This window comes from Oncorhynchus gorbuscha, linkage group LG13, assembly GCF_021184085.1.
Source record: "Oncorhynchus gorbuscha isolate QuinsamMale2020 ecotype Even-year linkage group LG13, OgorEven_v1.0, whole genome shotgun sequence".
NCBI lineage: Eukaryota > Metazoa > Chordata > Actinopteri > Salmoniformes > Salmonidae > Oncorhynchus > Oncorhynchus gorbuscha.
The window spans coordinates 55,097,930-55,116,896 of record NC_060185.1 but is presented as its reverse complement, the minus strand read 5'-3'; the positions used below and the strand labels follow the sequence as shown (position 1 = coordinate 55,116,896).

The following is an 18,967-nucleotide window of genomic DNA, read 5'->3' as shown; positions in this document are numbered from 1 at the left end:
TTTGGATCCGGTGTGTTAGAGCTGGGCTAGAACAGAAATGTGCAACCCAGGGTCCACGGTCTCAGTACTAGAGTGTCTCACTCTTAATCTATCGTATTGTGATAACACTGTAAATAAAATGGAAATTGAATAATTGCCTAGCCATAAGCATGCAGAAAGCCAGTGGAATGGCCTATAGTAACCTGCTATTTATCTAATGGACACAACCATCTGAACGCTAATCCAGTTGATTGCAGTGGCTGCCAGTTTATTTGGATTTTCTGGTATAATCCTTCAGAGCGATACACAAATACCTCCAACCTTTTCTGTCCTCTTTTAATGGAATGTAGTTCCCTGCTAGGAGAGGATGCACTTTAGTAACCTCTCCCTTGTGAGGACACAGTGTGTAAGCCATGCACAGACAGTGGTTGCAGAGACAGTAATTGACTGGGTCAGGAAGGGCATGTTCATAACTTGTTCATTTCACGGCTTAATTCCAATACGGGTATGTTTTTGGTGGTGCGGGGGTGAAGCATTGAGTGATGATATAAATGCACTAGGATGTGGATCGGGAAGAAGAATAAAAAACAATTTGCTAAACAAAAAACAAATCTTTGTGCTTGCAATATGTTATATGTCTAGTTGGTGTTGAATACCACTATAAATGGTAACTACATCCTTCAACAGACAAGTGAAAAGTTATGCAAACCTTGTGACACTATACGATACCATTTGTCTGAGACTAAAGCTAATGCCTAGTCTTTAGCTCAGGAGGCTAACATTGAATGAGTCGTGGCAATTGTCAGCATGTTACAGCAAGAAAACTGAACAAACAAATTCAAGTTCCATCAATTTATCCTAGTCTGAAAGGGAGAAAAACTGAGGTAAACAAATCAATTCCATTCAATTATTTGAGTCCAAAGCATGACAACATGGAACGTCAGTTGTTCGGTGTCCATATGTGCATGGTATTGGACAAAAATGGTAAAAAATGTGTATGTAAGCCCCTCAGAATCAAACAAACCTGGTAAAAATAAGGCAGGTAACCAAATTGGGCAAAGACTTGTGTTACACCCAATCAGCACAGTAAACAATAGGACTAATCACAGTTGATTGGATTAGGTGCATTCACTGAAAGACCAATGACAAAGTAGGCTACACAGAAAAGTTTAAATCACACACACTGCATAAAATCTGAGCTTTGGAAGAGGATAACAAGTATTTATTATCCATTTAATACAAGTTTAACAATTTGAGTCAATGGATTTTAGGGTGGGAATGAGTTGGCAGCTAAATAAGTGGATCCTAATACATAGTCTTCTTATGTTCAGATAATTTACTTATCATATAAATGCAATAAAGTTGCATTAAGTGCTTTCCAACTGACCTGTGTGGTCCAAAAATATATTTCAGATGTGTGTGGGGAAAATTAAAGATGGTCTAAAAAGAGGTGAAACAGTTGCTATTTAATGCATGTCCATCTGTATCAGTGAGCAGCTGCAAGAAGAGAGGGGAGATAGTGAGGGAGCAAGAGAGGTGAGCGGTGAAGTGGCTTAAAAGAGAAACAATGTCGTGGGCATAGTGACACCTGCTGTGGCTGTACTACCAGTATTTGTGTTTGGAATGCTGAAGGATGACAGAGGAGGGCCTCCCCTTCTCTTCCTGTGAAAGACACTAATGCCTGGGCGGACATCTAGAGCAGCCAAAAAGGATGAGCACCCGAGTGTCTCCCTTTGCTATTCAACTTATAAGGCACAAACACCCAGTGTTCACTCTGTGATTGTCGAAATTGGACTAGCCCGAGACTTAATGCCAAAATAGTTATTCCACTAACTTAGAGCCATGATATTTCAAGAGCAAGAAATGGTCAGCCAGAATTGAACTTTTGAATTTCTTTTAATTGACCAAAAAGCAAATGTTAAGTTAGGCCTACTCAATAAACACAATCTACAGTTCCTTTTTAGTTATTTGCTTTTCCACAGCACTCCGAAGTGGTCTTTACCTTCGATAATGTAGAAAATGTTGTTTGTTACCAAAGGTATGTGTTACTCATGACAAAACATTAAAGGCATACAGTAGCAGATCAAGATAGTTAGGGCAAAGGTCAAAGTGACAGTACGATAGAAGTGGGTCAAAAAGTGTTCCGAAACAATGTGGCAAATGAACCGAACTGATTCTAGTTTAGCGTGGATGATCCTGTGTAGTGGGGTAATATTTATTATATGCATATTACATGTCCTTCATATGCGACCCGTAAAAAATGCAATAAAAATTAATTGTCAATGAAGAAAATTGAGCAATATTACAGCAAGAATATTGTTGCAATAAAGTAATAGAAAATCAAGAAAGGGCTGAGAATGGAATTCGAAATACAAGTGTATTTAATTACTTTGTCAAATCAATGAGATCACATATAAGGCATAAAGCTTAAGTTACAAGGCAATACTGACATTAACAAGGCATCTAATATCTAGGCATTATCAGACAGGGAGAGAGAGCGAAGTCATAGGCCATGTCCCAAGAGTCCCTGGTGAGGAGACAGAAAGAAAGAGAGAGTGTCAGGAACAAAGAAAGAGAAAGAACAATGAATCTAAAACGCTTCTATAAGCATCTGACTTGTTTGGATTTTTTGTTTGTTTATGGATCACATTACTCCAGTACTAGCCTCTCTACACTGGCATCCTGTTAAGGCAAGGGCTGATTTCAAGGTTTTACTGCTTTTAAAGCATTACATGGGCTTGCTCCAACGTATATCTTTCCGATTTGGTCCTACCGTACATACCTACATGTACGCTACGGTCACAAGACACAGGCCTCCTTACTGACCCTAGAATTTCTAAGCAAACAGCTGGAGGCAGGGCTTTCTCCTATAGAGCTCCATTTTTATGGAATGGTCTGCCTACCCATGTGAGAGACGGAAACTCGGTCTCAACCTTTAAATCTTTATTGAAGACTCATCTCTTCAGTAGGTCCTATGATTGAGTTTAGTCTGGCCCAGGAGTGTGAAGGTGAACGGAAAGGCACTGGAGCAACGGACCACCCTTGCTGTCTCTGCCTGGCCGGTTCCCCTCTCTCCATTGGGATTCTCTGCCTCTAACCCTGTTACAGGGGCTGAGTCACTGGCTTACTGGTGCTCTTCCATGCCGTCTCCAGGAGGGTGGGTTGAGTCACTGACGTGATCTTCCTGTCCGGGTTGGTGCCCCCCCTTGGGTTGTGCAGTGGCGGAGATCTTTGTGGGCTATACTTGGCCTTGTCCCAGGATGGTAAGTTGGTGATTGAAGATATCCCTCTAGTGGTGTGGGGGCTGTGCTTTGGCAAAGTGGGTGGGGCTATATCCTGTCTGTTTGGCCCTGTCCGGGGGTATCGTCGGACGGGGCCACAGTGTCTCCCGACCCTCCTGTCTCAGCTTCCAGTATTTATGCTGCAGTAGTTTATGTGTCGGGGGGCTAGGGTCAGTCTGTTATATCATGGAATATTTCTCCTGTCTTATCCAGTGTCCTGTGTGAATGTAAGTATGCTCTCTCTCTCTCCCCTTCTTTACTTCTTTCTTTCCTTCTTTACTTCTCTCTCTCGGAGGACCTGAGCCCTAGGACCATGCCTCAGGACTACCTGGCATGATGACTCCTTGCTGCCCCCAGTCCACCTGGCCGTGCTGCTGCTCATGTTTCAACTGTTCACCGGACATGCTAGCTGTCCCAGACCTGCTGTTTTCAACTCTCTAGAGACAGCAGGAGCAGTAGAGATACTCTGAATGATCGGCCATGAAAAGCCAACTGACATTTACTCCTGAGGTGCTGACCTGTTGCACCCTCTACAACCACTGTGATTATTATTATTTGACCCTGCTGGTCATCTATGAACATTTGAACATCTTGGCCATGTTCTGTTATAATCTCCACCCGGCACAGCCAGAAGAGGACTGGCCATGCCTCATAGCCTGGTTCCTCTCTAGGTTTCTTCCTAGGTCCTGTCCTTTCTAGGGAGTTTTTCCTAGCCACCGTGCTTCTACACCTGCATTGCTTGCTGTTTGGAGTTTTAGGCTGGGTTTCTGTACAGCAATTTGTGACATCATATCACGTTCGTCAAAACGAGGAGACCAAGGCGCAGCGTGATAAGCATACATTCTTCTTTATTTACACGAAGAACACCAAACAAACTAACAAAACAACGAACGTGAAGCTATAAGACGAGTGCTGACAGTCAACTACACATAGACAATACAAAAACTAAACCAACCACCCTTGTCACACCCTGACCTAACCAAAATAATGAGGAAAACAAAGATAACTAAGCTCAGGACGTGACAGTACCCCCCCCAAGGTGTGGACTCCCGGCCGCAAACCTAAACCTATATGGGAGGATCTGGGTGGGCATCTAACCTTGGTGGCAGCTCTGGTTCTGGACGCCGCCCCCCTTCCTTACACTGAGTCCGCTCTTGTATCACTGACTGACCCGTGAATCATCGTCGGATGCACTGGACTGCAGATCCTCGCCGTAGGCCCCGGGCTGGGGACCCTCGCTGCGTGGATCATCGCGAATGTTCTGGACTGGGGACCGTCGCTGGAGACCCCGGACTGTGGCCCATCGCTGGAGGTTCCGGACTGGGGCCCGTCGCTGGAGACCCCGGACTGGGACCGTCGCTGGAGACCCTGGACTGGGGACCGTCGCTGGGAGGAGGAACAGGGCGTACTGGACTGCCGAGGCGCACTGTAGGCCTGGTGCGTGATGCCGGAACTGGTGGTACCAGACTGGGGACACGCACATCAGGGCAAGTGCGGGGAGGTACAGGGCGTACTGGGCTCTGAAGGCACACAGGAAGCCTGGTGCGTGGTGTTGGCACTGGTGGTACTGGGCTGGTGACATGCACCTCAGGGCGAGTGCGGGGAGGAGGCACAGGATACACTGGACCGTGGAGACACATTGGAGATCCAGAACATAGAGCTGGCTCAATACGTCCTGGCTGGATGCCCATTCTAGCCCGGCAAATGCGAGGAGCTGGAATAGAGCACACCGGGCAAGAATAGCGCACTGGAGACACCATGCGCATCTCTGCATAACACGGTGCCCGACCAGTTACACGCTCCCCACGGTAAGCACGAGGAGTTGGCTCAGGTCTCCTACCTGACTCAGCCAATCTATTCTCCTCTATTTCTCCTCGATACTCCCCCAGCTGTGTCCAGGGTCCTGCTCCATCAAATATCTCCTCCCAGGTCCATCTCCCCATTAAGCGCTGTTCCTCCTTTTCACGCTGCTTGGTCCTTGTTTGGTTGGTTATTTTGTCACAACAAGGAGACCAAGGCGCAGTGCGATAAGAATACATTCTTCTTTATTTACACAAAGAACACTAAACAAACTAACAAAACAACAAAACGAACGTGAAGCTGACAGGCAAATACACATAGACAATACAAAAACTAAACCAACCACCCTTGTCACACCCTGACCTAACCAAAATAATAAAGAAAACAAAGATAACTAAGGTCAGGGTGTGACACATCAGCTGATGTAATAAGGGCTTTATAAATACATTTGATTGATTGATTGAAAATCTGAGTTGTTGACCAATCGTATTACAGAAAAGTTAACCGCCTCCTGTTTACATTGATCATCTTTGAGATGATTCTACAACTTGATTGGAGTCCACTTGTGCTAAATTCAATTGATTGGACACACCGGTCTATATACCGGTCCCACAGTTGACAGTGCATGTCAGAGCAAAAACCAAGCCATGAGGTCAAAGGAATTGTCTGTGGAGCTCCAAAACAGGATTGTGTCGAGGCACAGATCTGGGGAGCAGTACCAAAACATTTCTGCGGCATTGAAGGTCCCCTAGAATACAGTGGCCTCCATCATTCTTAAATGGAAGAACTTTGGAACCACCAAGACTCTTTCTAGAGCTGGCCGCTCGGCCAAACTGAGCAATCTCATGGAGGTGACCAAGAACCTTAAGTTCACTCTGACAGAGCTCCTCTTTGGAAATGAGATAACCTTCCAGAAGCCCAACTCTCTGCAGCACTCCACCAATCAGGCCTTTATGGTAGAGTGGCCAGACGGAAGCCACTAATCAGTAAAAAGCACATGACAGCCCACTTGGAGTTTGCCAAAAGTCACCTAAAGGACTCTCAGACCATGACAAACTAGATTCTCTGGTCTGATGAAACCAAGATTGAACTGTTTGGCCTGAATTCCAAGCGTCACGTCGGAAGGAAACCTGGCACCATCCCTACGGTGAAGTATGGTGGTGGCAGCATCATGCTGTGGGGATGTTGTTTAGCAACAAGGACTGGGAGCCTTGTCAGGATCGAGGGAAAGATGAATGGAGCAAAGTACAGAGAGATCCTTGATGAAAACCTGCTCCAAAGAGCTCAGGACCTCAGACTGGAGCGAAGGTTCACCTTCCAACAGGACAATGACCCTAAGCATTTAGCCAAGACAGAGCAGGATTGGCTTCGGGACAAATCTCTGAATGCCCTTCCGTGGCCCAGCCAGAGCCCGGACTTGAACCCGATGGGGTCTGAATACTTATGTACATGTGATTTCAGCTTTTATTCTTTATAAATTTGCAAAAAAATCTAAAAAAACTGTTTTTGCTTTGTCATTATATGGTATTGTGTGTAGATTGATGGGTGGGGGGACTATTTAAATCAATTTTAGGCCGTAACATAACAAAATGTGGAAAAGGTCAAGGAGTCTGAATACTTCCCGAATGCACCGTTGGATCATGTCCCCCCTGTCCCCCCTGTCCTATTCATTGTGATCTGAAAGGCAAAACTGATTCTAGATCGGTAGGCTACGCCTACCCTGAGAAACTTTGAGAATATGGGCCATCAAGGAGAGACTGCTGCACTGCTTAAGTCACAAGACATCATTGTCAGGGTGATGTGTCTACTCAACTGGGTCTCCAGTCATGGATGATAAAATACACTGGAAGAAGAGCAGCTCAGCACAGCAACCAAAACCCTTCTTCAGAAAATCTACAAAATCAGGGCTAGTTAGACAAGTGCGAGTTTAAAGACACCATCTCTCTTTCTCTCACTAACTGAGTGCTATAAGAAGGTATTAATTTAACATTGATCTTTAAGGTTGCTGCCCCTATCATTGCCAAGCCTATCGGCAACATTTTTAACCTGTCTCTCCTTTCCGGAGAGGTTCCCATTGCTTGGAAGGCAGCCACGGTTCATCCATTATTTAAAGGGGGAGATCAAGCTGATCCTAAATGTTATAGGCCTATTTCTATTTTGCCCTGTTGATCTAAAGTGTTGGAAAAAAATGTCAATAATCAACTGACTGGTTTTCTTGATATAGTATTCTCTCGGGTATGCAATCTGGTTTCCACTCAGGTTATGGATGTGTCACTGCAACCTTAAGGGTCCTCAATAATGTCACCGTTGCCCTTGATTCTAAGCAATATTGTGCTGCTATTTCTATTGACTTGGCCAAAGCTTTTGATACAGTAGACAAATCAAATTCTAGTAGGCCGGCTAAGGAGCATTGGTGTCTCCGAGGGGTCTTTGGCCTGGTTTGCTAACTACCTCTCTCAAAGATTGCAGTGTATAAAGTCAGAAAATCTGCAGTCTCAGCCACTGACTGTCACCAAGGCAGTACCCCAAGGCTCGATCCTAGGCCCGATCCTAGGCCCCACGCTCTTCTCAATTTACATCAACAACATGGCTCAGGCAGTAGGGAGCTCTCTCATCCATTTATAGGCAGATGATACAGTCTTATACTCAGCTGGCCCCTCCCCAGATGTTGTGTTAAAGGCGTTACAATAAAGCTTGCTTAGTGTCCAACAAGCTTTCTCGACCCTTAACCTTGTTCTGAACACCTCCAAAATATAGGTTGTTTGGTAAGAAGAATGCCCCTCCTCCCACAGGTGTTATTAATACCTCTGAGGGTTTAGAGCTTAGGTAGTCACTTCATACAAGTACTTGGGAGTATGGCTAGATAGTGCACTGTGCTTCTCTCAGCACGTATCAAAGTTGCAGGCTAAAGTTAAATCTAGACTTGGTTTCTTCTGTCGTAATCGATCGTCTTTCAACCCAGCTGCCAAACTAACCCTGATTCAGATGACCATCCTACCCATGCTAGATTATGGAGACATAATTTATAGATCGGCAGGTAATGGTGCTCTTGAGCAGCTAGATGTTCTTTACCATTCGGCCATCAGATTTGCCACCAATGCTCCTCATAGGACACATCACTGCACTCTATACGTCGCTTATTTATGAAACCCTCTTAGGCCTCACTCCCCCCTATCTGAGATGTCCACTGCAACCCTCACCCTCCACATACAACACTCGTGCTGCCAGTCACATTCTGTTAAAGGTCCCCAAGCACACACATCCCTGGGTCGCTTCTCTTTTCAGTTCGCTGCAGCTAGCGACTGGAACGAGCTGCAACAAACACTCAAACTGGACAGTATTATCTCAATCTCTTCATTCAAAGACTCAATCATGGACACTCTTACTGACAGTTGTGGCTGCTCTGTGTGATGTATTGTTGTCTACCTTTTTGCCCTTTTTTGCTGTTGTCTGTGCCCAATAATGTTTGTACCATGTTGTGTGCTGATACCATGCTGTGTTGCTACCATGTTGTTGTTATGCTGTGTTGCTACCATGCTGTGTTGTCATGTGTTGCTGCCTTGCTATGTTGTTGTCTAAGAAAATACCTGGAGACTAGAGCGCGCTTTTAGGACAGACCTTCCTTTGTTCCAGAATGCCTGAGAAGAAGCACGATTGTTGCGATAGATTTGAGAATTGTTTTGTACGTTTAGAACATCCTAAACCTTGATTCTGCACTTAGTTTGACCAGTTTAGTCGACATATAACATGTAATTTTGAAGTTTTAATGTGCAACTGTTCGAGACCAGAAGTCATTTTGGATGCATTTCAGTTGGAACTTGAAGCATATGCTAATACAAAGACACACGACTTGAAACCAAACAATGTTTTGGGTAAGTATGACTCCTTCCACTACATTCTGATCGAAGACCATCAAAGGTAAGGGAATATTTATGTTGTAATTTTGTGTTTCTGTTGACTCCAACATAGCGGAGAAATATTACTTATGTCTGAGCGCCGTCTCAGATTATTGAATAGTGAACGATTTCTGTAACATTAAAAAAGAAATGTGACAAAGTGATTGCATTAAGAAGCAGTGTATCTCTCTAACTATATGTAGAACATGTATATTTAGTCAAAGTTTCTGATGTGTATTGCTGTTATCTGGCGGAGTTATCTATAATTTCTCCTGACATTTTTTAGCATTTTCTGAACATGGCGTCAATGTAAACGGAGATTTATGGATATAAATTGCATATTATTGAAAAAAAAACATAAATGTACTGTGTAACATGTCCTATTACTGTCATCTGATGAAGATTTTCAAAAGGTTAGTGAATTATTTTTCTTTTAATCCTGCGTTTGTGATTGCATCTTTTGTTCGACAAAATGGCTGTATATCGTCTGTGTCTTTGGTGGTGGTTTGACATAAATATGTGCTATGTTTTCGCCGTAAAACATTTTAGAAATCTGACACGCTGGCTAGATGAACAAGGTGTTTATCTTTAATTTGAGCTATTGGACTTGTTAATGTGTGGAGGTTAAATATTTCTAAGAATATTTTGTGCGCCACTGTTACAGTTGAGCGGGGGGGGGGGGATGGGGAACCTGTACCGTCAACAGGTTAAGAGGTTTTAACTGACTTGCCTAGTTAAATAAAGGTTAAATAAAATAAATATATCTAAATGTAAATCTGAACACCTTGCTAAAGTTGACAGGATATCACAGGGATCCTCAGTGGCACAAATCTGAGAGTAATCCAATCCCCAGGGTCCCCAGCACAGGTGCCCATGCTCTGCCAGACATATTGTAGATGCTGACAACCCTTCGTGACAGTGACTGAGTTGTACTACCCTGTTAAAAATCTTTCCCATGATCCTGACGGATCTTGAAAGATCGAGATTATAACCAGGGCAGAGCTGTTTTTCTTTTCAACCAAAGATGACATTAAAAGAGTATGTGACTCAATTGTGTGAAGTCTAATAAAAACCATTGAGCAGACCCCTTACACAAACGTTTCTAAAAAAGCTATATAGAGCCATGCCAACAAACAAAAGCTTACAGTGGCCTAATCCCTTGAATATTAGTCCTCTGATGCACTTTAAAAACGGGGAGCAAAACATTTAGTCATGCTCGCTCGCTCACTCGCACACAGGCACAGACATGCACACAAGCAAGCACACACACTTTCATTACCACCAATACTATTTGGTGTAAACGGCAGAGTAACAGAATGTATGTATGTCTGGAGGGTTCAGCCTAGATGAAATGCATCAGGTCTTTAAAGCGCTAACTGACATGTCATTTAATGGATTTCCAGGGTGATAGCCATGCCTCGTCATCCTATCAGTTAGACAGATGGTCAGTCAGAAAACAAGGTCAGGTCACATCAATGCACTAAACTGTAGGTCTGGGTCTGGTTAAACGGATATTTAAATGTCTATGTTTTGTAGTAAAAAAAGATACAGCAAGATCATTTTTTCCAATGGCATCATCTGGTGTGAATCATGTGATTTTAATCAATTATCAGTAGTCATTACCTACTAATTGGTTAAAATCACATGATTCACATACTGTATGTACATTGTTGATGTTGGAGTAGTGCTGGAGATCATGAATATTAAGGTTGAACATTTCTGTTCAAGCCATCATCACAACTAGCTATGCAAATAAATGTGTGTTCTACAGTAAATAAAGTGACGTAATGAATTGAAATGTGGTTGAGGTCGATTTGACATCTAAAATTGTATTATCTAAAAGATGTATTATTATTAGTGAATTTTATGATGCAACCAGCTCCATCGGTCAATTAAGAATTGAAGCATAAGACATATGTGTTAATGTGTTTTAAAAAAACTAGTCATTGCTCTTTTAAGAGATGAAAGGCAGCTCAAGAGGCATCCTTTTTAGTTTGTATCTTTGTGAGTGCAAAGCCCATGGCATCCTGCTGTGTTATCATCAGCCCCACCCCCACTGCATCTCTGGGTTACTGCAGTTTGCTGACCGATAATAACCGGCTGAGAGCAACTCAGACTCTCTTAGTTGCTGCTGCAGATGACTTGCTACAGAGTTTCTCTCAGTTTCCTTATCTTATGTATTACCAAGATTTGCAGGACAGCTCGGCGGCCCGGTTTCCATTTCAGTCAACCAGGAACAATACAGGCTGTAATGTTGCCCAGACCTAAAGCCTGGCAGGGACAACGGCATCCGGTCAAGTCCACAAGGTTAGACAGAAGTTCCCATTATCTAAATCAAATGTCCAATCAATTTAGATGACCTACGTTTCCTCCATGCTCATGGTTGATGAATTTATATATATATATATAAAACATTAATACATGTGCATCACTGCATCTACCTGTTGGCTGACTTTTAATGATTAGATTACATGTTTGTATTCTCTGCACTTTTTTATCTTAATGTTGTCTGTATGTTTCTCTGATCTCGTCTACGCTTCGAGAGGGAGACAGATGGACAGGCGCACAGACAGACAGAAGGCGCAGGTCTGCATGCCAATGAACATCCAGATGGAGAGTGCTAATGAAGACAACAGTGCTTTGCTGTGATGGGAGGAGGGCCCCTACAGTGAAGAAATGCCAGAGTAACTAGCCAGCTGTGCAGTTCTGTCAACACAGATTCACAGAAACACTACCACCAGCACCCAATCCCAAACGTAAAGCAACCTCGCTAACAACTCTCTCACTCTGGTCTTGTGGGAGAGCCATCACTTGCCCAGAGGGAGTAATGATGCGCCTATTCAAAAGGCTACCAAGTAATATCTTACTTTGTTTACAGTAATTTGTATGATGGCACATCTTTGAAGCAATAGCCTTCCATCCCTCTCAACATCAAATCAGACTTTTATAATGGTTGGTGATTCTTAAAATACTCAGTGGGATCGGAGTGTTGTCAGGCAGCCGATTTCTCTAAAAGGTGATTTGAGGTTCCTAACTGGAGCTTACAGTAGGTGTTATCTGAACACTAGTACAAGCTTCACTGAACCACAATAAGATCCATGCTAAATCAAACCTAGCTATTTCTTCCTACAAATATGAAAATCTGCATTTATTTATGATAATCCACCAGACAAAGCAATCATTATGTCTAATTTAATTTTAAAAATTGCCAGCAAAATTTGAAGAGCAAGCGGTACGTAGAATTTCACTAGGCTGCAGTTTTCTGTAGTACACTACATACAGATGAAAATAATTACACTTTCAGTTGGAAAGGGGGATACCTAGTCAGTTGTCCAACTGAATGTACTGAAATGTGTCAACCGTGGGTTAACTGCCTTGCAGAATGACAGATTTTTACCTTGTCAGATCAGGGATTCCTTTCGGTTACAACCTTTTGGTTACCTGCCCAACGCTCTAAGCACTAGGCTACCTGCCTCCCCAAATGTAAGTACATAATTGTAACAATTGACCTACTATTGATTGACTTAATATTCAAATAAACTGGTGAAGGGAATGTAGGGAAACTGAAATCCATTTTACCAAATTTATACCAGTATGTCAACTTTGAAAATAGAGGTGACAAACTCTTTATCACCTTTACTCCACACACAGAAACGCATACAAGGCTCTCCCTCGCCCTCCTTTTGGCAAATCTGACCATAATGCTATCCTCCTTCTTCCTGCTTACAAGCAAAAATTCAAACAGGAAGTACCAGTGATCTGTATTGAGCGCAAGTGGTCAGATGAAGCGGCTGCTAAGCTACAGGAGTGTTTCGCTAGCACAGACTGGAATATGTTCTGGGAATCATCTGATAACATTACCACATCAGTCACACGTTTCATTAATAAGTGCATCGATGTCGTCATACCCAAAGTGACCGTACGTACATAACCCAAACAGAAGCCATGAAAGCTACCGCTTTCAAGGAGCAGGACACTAATCCAGACGCTTATTAAAAAAATAATGCTACAATCTCGGACGAGCCATCAAACAGGCAAGACATCAATACAGAACTAAGATTGAATCATACTACACTGATGTTCGTCGAATGTGGCAGGGTTTGAAAACGATCACGGATTACAAAAGGAAACGCGGCTGTGAGCTGCCTATTGATGCCAGCCTACCTGACATGCTAAATTCCTTCTATGCTCGCTCCGAGACAAGCAACACTGAACCATGCATGAAAGCACCAGCTGTTCCGGACAACTCTGTGATCTCGCTCTCCATGGCCGATGTGAGTAAGACCTTAAACAGTTTAATATTCACAAGGCCGTGGGGCCAGATGGATTACCAGGATGCGTACTCAGAGCATGAGAAAATTGTTAATTGACTACAGCTCAGCTTTCAATACCATATGCCCTCCAAACTCATCACTAAGCTCAGGATCATGGGACTGAACATCGCCCTCTGCAGCTTGACCCTGAATTTCCTGACGGGCCACCCAAAGGTGGTGAGTGTAGGCAACAACACATCCAGCACGCTGACCCTCATATGGCGGCCCCTCAGGGACGTGTTCTTAGTCTTTCAACCACTCACAAACTTCTTGTTAACAAACTATAGTTTTGGCAAGTCGGTTAGGACATCTACTTTGTGCATGACTGTCACGTCCTGTCCTTAGTTCCTTTTTTATGTCTCTATTTTAGTTTGGTCAGGGCGTGAGTTGCGGTGGGCATTCTATGTTTTTGTTCTATGTTTTGTATTTCTGTTTTTGGCCTGGTATGGTTCCCAATCAGAGGCAGCTGTCAATTGTTGTCTCTGATTGAGAACCATACTTAGTGGGAAAACAGGCTGCCTATGATTTGTGGGTAGTTGTTTTCTGTCTCTGTGTCTGCACCAGACAAAACTCTTTCGTTTTCATTAGTTCTCTTGTTGTTTTGTGTTCAGTTTAAATAAACATTAACATGGACACGTACCAAGCTGCATTTTGGTCCGATCTTGACTACTCTTCCTCAGATGACGAGGGATACCATTAGAATGACAAGTACTTTTTCCAACAATTGTTTACAGACATATCATTTCACTTATAATTCACTGTATCACAATTCCAGTGGGTCAGAAGTTCACATACACAAAGTTGACTGTGCCTTTAAACTGCTTGGAAAATTCCAGAAAAATGTCATGGCTTTAGAATCTTCTGATAGGCTAATTGACATCATTTGAGTCAATTGGAGGTGTACCTGTGGATGTATTTCAAGGCCTACCTTCAAACTCAGTGCCTCGTTGCTTGACATCATGGGAAGATTAAAAGAAATCAGCCATGACCTCGGAAAGAAAATGGTTCATCCTTGGGAGCAATTTCCAAATGCCTGAAGGTACCTCGTACATCTGTACAAACAATAGTACGCAAGTATAAACACCATGAGACTACGCAGACGTCATACCGCTCAGCAAGGAGACGCGTTATGTTTCATAAAGATGAACGTACTTTGGTGCGAAAAGTGCAACTTAATCCCAGAACAACAGCAAAGGACCTTGTTAAGATGCTGGAGGAAACAGGTACAAAAGTATCTATATCCACAATGAAACGAGTCCCATAGCGACATACCCTGAAAGGCCGCTCAGCAAGGAAGAAGCCACTGTTCCAAAACCACCATAAAAACACCAGATCGTACTTTTTGGAGAAATGTCGACTGGTCTGATGAAACAAAAATAGAACTGTTTGGCCATAATGACCATCGTTATGTTTGGAGGAAAAAGGGGGAGGCTTGCAAGCTGAATAACACCATCCCAACCGTGAAGCACGGGGCAGCAGCATCATGTTGTGGAGGTGCTTTGCTGCAGGAGGGACTGGTGCACTTCACAAAATAGATGGCTTCATGAGGGAGGAAAATTGTGGATATATTGAAGCAACATCTCAAGACATCAGTTAAAGCTTGGTCGCAAATGGGTCTTCCAACTGGACAATGACCCCAAGCATAATTCCAAAGTTGTGGCAGGGACAACAAAGTCAACGTATTGGAGAGCCCTGACCTCAATCCCATAGAAAATGTGTGGGCAGAACTGAAAAAGTGTGTGTGAGCAAGGAGGCCAACTAACTTAACTCAGTTGCACCAGCTCTGTCAGTAGGAATGGGCCAACTTATTGTGGGAAACTGTATTTATACTTCATTACTCTCTATCTATTTTTCTATCTGCATTGTTGGGAAGGGCCCATAAGCATTTTACTGTTAGTCTACACCTGTTGTTTACAAAGCATGTGACAGATAAAATGTGATTTGATTTGAAAAATAAGATTCCTGAGAAATGCCTATAATGCACCCACCTTTCTTTCTCCACCATGGTCCCTCTGGAACTGAGTAGCTGACATCTTTGAACTCAATGTTAACTGCTGGTCGATGTGGCAGGTAGGAAAAACGTTGGGCTTCAGTTAGACTGTTCTCCACTTTCTTGAGATGCCCATTTAATAATGGAGTATGTTGACTGCTCAAATGATTGGATACCACTTCATCAAGAGATACACATACAGTCCTGGGGTCCAGCATCAGATCAGGAGGCCCATTGGTGTTCTGGTGGTGATGGAGAGAGAGGTACAACAGATGGTTTGGGGTATAAAAATGATTGAATTATCAAACCATTGGCAAACAAAGTTGGGGTAGGTTACACCATTAAAACTGTGAATTGACAAATGGCAGCCTCGCCACTTGTTTTGATATTAAAAGTTGAGAGATGAGACTAAGAAAATGTAACCCCTCTCAAATCCATAGACAATGTTTGTGATGGAAGTGATATGTTTGAAACGTGATGCTATGCATTGTTCATTTCCGATCTTGATATTCTTAAACAATGGAGTAAAAAAAAACATATTTTGGCTTATGATAGACCAAGACAGTTGTGCTGAGCCTGAGAGGAATTTCTAAGTTATATTCTTCAAGAATCAAGGTCAATAATTGTAATTTGACCACTGAAAATATCCCAGATTGTAGGCAACAATCAAACTTGAATACAATAAAGATATCTTATAACACAATTCCTTGATATGAGATGTACATATGCATATACATTTCTGATAATTTCCCTTTCAGAATACGATTTAGGCAAAGTGCATATTGGCATAGGCTACTGTAGGCTACTGCAGAGTCGCCTAATCTGTTTCTATCTATAGGCAGAGTGCCGAGGTTACTATCGGACAAAGCTTACTCTGAGCACAAAGAAAAACAACAGCCATGCAATAATACTGATGAACTACATGGTATGTGTTAATTACATAATACACATTTGAGTAATAAAAAAATGGATTATTGAAGAAAGACGGCAGTCATTTGAATCTATGGTTCATTCACAAAAAAAATGTTGGGTTGTTTGGTTGACCCAACTGCCGGGTTGCAGGCATTGGGTCACATAGTTGGATTGTTTTCTTTAAAAAGAGCACAGTTAGGTTGTTGATGCTGGGTTATTAAAATATGTACTATATGTAGTTTAGTAGGGGGTTTTGGTATTCCATGAGGCTTACAGAAGTGTATGAGTTCCCTAAAAGCCTATACAAATCACACTGTTGGGATAGATACCACTTTATTATAATATGTAATAAGTATTCCTAATATTCTAATAGAATTTGTAAAATGATAAACATTTTTAGAAAACATTTTATTTGCAATATGTAAACTTAACATGGTGAACAGGAATGACATTTACTCTCACGGGTTGCCATTAATAAGTTATATCTGAAAGCCACACCTCCTGAAATTAACCTAGGGATTACATAAAAAAATACCCAGATGCTAGGTCAACCAAGCATGAAAGTAAAAGATACCCAACTGGCTGGTCAAAATAACCCAGCATGGGTTTTATCCAATATTTACCCAGTGCTGGGTTACCAAATGACCCAAATTGGATTGTTTTTAACCCAGCATTTATGGCCACCAGGGTAAACAAAACTGACTAAATGAAAAACTTGCAGATTGCTAATTATTAGGCAACATATATCACATACTGTTATCGTTCTTGTAATCATCATGATTTGAAAATGCAAAACATATATTAAAGTATTTCCCACATTAATACAATCATAATCAGTCATGGAAAAAGTACCCAATAGTCATACATGAGTAAAAGGAAATAGGAAATGACTCAAGAAATAAAGTGAAAGTCACCCAGTAACATAATACTTAAGTAAAAGTCTAAAAGTATTTGGTTTTAAATATACTCAAGTATCAAAACTAAATGTAATTGCAAAAATGAACTTAAGTATCAAATGTAAAAGTATAAATCATTTCAAATTCCTAATATTAAGCAAACCAGATGGCACAATTGTTCATGTTTTTTTTTTACGGATAGCCAGGGGCACACTCCAACACTCAGGCATAATTTAGAAAACAAAGCAATGTGTTTAGTGAGTCACCAGATCAGAGGCTGGTAGAGATGACCAGGGATGTTCTCTTGAGAAGTGCGTGAAATGGTTCATTTCTGTCCTGCTAAGCATTCAAAATGTAAGGAGTACTTTTGGGTGTCAGTGAAAATGTATGGAGTAAGAAGTACATCACTTTCTTTAGGAATGTAGTAAAAGTAAAAGTTGTCAAAAATCGAAATAGTAAAGTACAGATACCACAAAAACTACTGAAGTAGCACTTTAAAGTATTTTAAAGTACTGAAATACTTTATACCACTGATCATAATGCATTTCAATCATTTGGCGAGGGGATATTACAGTTCATATTCTCATAAAGGCTGCCTATTATGATGAACAGTTTTGGACATTATGATGAACAAGAAGAACTGATAGCAAAATGCTGATCAAACATTTTCATTTAAAGAAATGCACAACTTCATTGTAAATAAGCATTTTTTCTTAATCAACTTGCCTGGTTAAATAAAGGATAAATAAAAGGATAAAAAAGTGTCATTAAAGAAAGTACCATCAATATTATCACAACACATTGACACAATCACATTTTCATGTTTAATGAATAAGAGCGTTTTCTTACCATTAGGATGGAGTTAGTGACAGTGGCGTTATTCACAGAAAATGCTGCCATAAGACATGCCATTCCCCCTCCAAAAATGGATCCAATAAATTGACAAAAATATTCCACCTAAAAACCTGCACAAATCTGTTGCATCGACGCTTGGTATGCGCTGAGCACCTAAAAAAGGTGTTCACTCTTCCTAGTTATGTTCTCTCCCGCGTGTCTTACCTGCCCTGTGCCCAGGACGAAATCAGTAGCCTGTTGTTTACAAGCGCACAACCAGCCAACGTGTTTAAAATGGCACGTCACACACCGGACCGACGACGACTGGAGGTCTACGGGTGGAAGGAGAAAACGTGCACAAAAATTATCGCCTGTCTCTAGGTAAATGCTTGTGGAATTGCACAATACGCATGTCAATACGCACCAGCTTGCCGGTCACGGTGTAGGCCTACAATACAAAACGTATTATAGGCTACTAAACTCAATTTCGTTATTTTATACCGAGACGGAGTTGAGAACTGATAGCAACAGCATTGGGTCACCATACGTCGATACGTGTAAACATTTCAATTCTGAAAACGCTTACCTGTACCTATGTTTGTCCTGTACAACTGCCGTCCTTCCGCGGGATGCTGAAATTCTAACTTTTAATTAATAAAGACTTGTATCGAATACAACCACCGGTTTCTCAACTCAGCGCAAGTAGGTTTGTGCCAATTGATGCTCTGTTCAAAACAAATTGTAACTGGTAAATCTCCGACTTCATTGCGTTCAAGACAACTCTGGAGAAAAAAAAAATAGCTCCGACTGGGAAAAATCGTTTAAAACAGTCATTCAAAGTCGGAAACTCGGGCATCTTTCTAGGTCATGACCGCGATTATTTCCGAGTTATCGTGAAAGCACCATTAATCTCAGTTATGTCAAGGCTACCATGTCTCAGTTGGATCAACTCAACATAGAAAAAAAGTCAGTGGATGTATTACATAAAAGTTTTTATTAAAAGTATGAATTTTAGCACCCAGTAGAAGGACGGCAGTTGTAGGGTACTAGGGGGTAACTAGGCACC

General features: G+C 42.0%; 1 protein-coding gene across 5 annotated transcripts in view; it reads right to left on the bottom strand.

The window, feature by feature from the left end:
* abcg1 (ATP-binding cassette, sub-family G (WHITE), member 1) overlaps positions 1-18,722 on the bottom strand; it is a 40,226-nt gene extending 21,504 nt beyond the window's left edge. Inside the window, exons 1-3 of one of the 5 annotated variants that reach the window (XM_046295042.1) lie at positions 18,488-18,722; positions 17,917-18,233; positions 15,258-15,501 (exon numbers count right to left, since the gene is read on the bottom strand). In XM_046295042.1, the coding sequence (XP_046150998.1) occupies positions 15,258-15,501; positions 17,917-17,979 (307 nt within the window). In that variant the 5' untranslated portion in view covers positions 17,980-18,233; positions 18,488-18,722. The other 4 variants (XM_046295045.1, XM_046295046.1, XM_046295043.1 and 1 more) reach the window with 4 other exon arrangements.
* Positions 18,723-18,967: the final 245 nt, after the last annotated feature.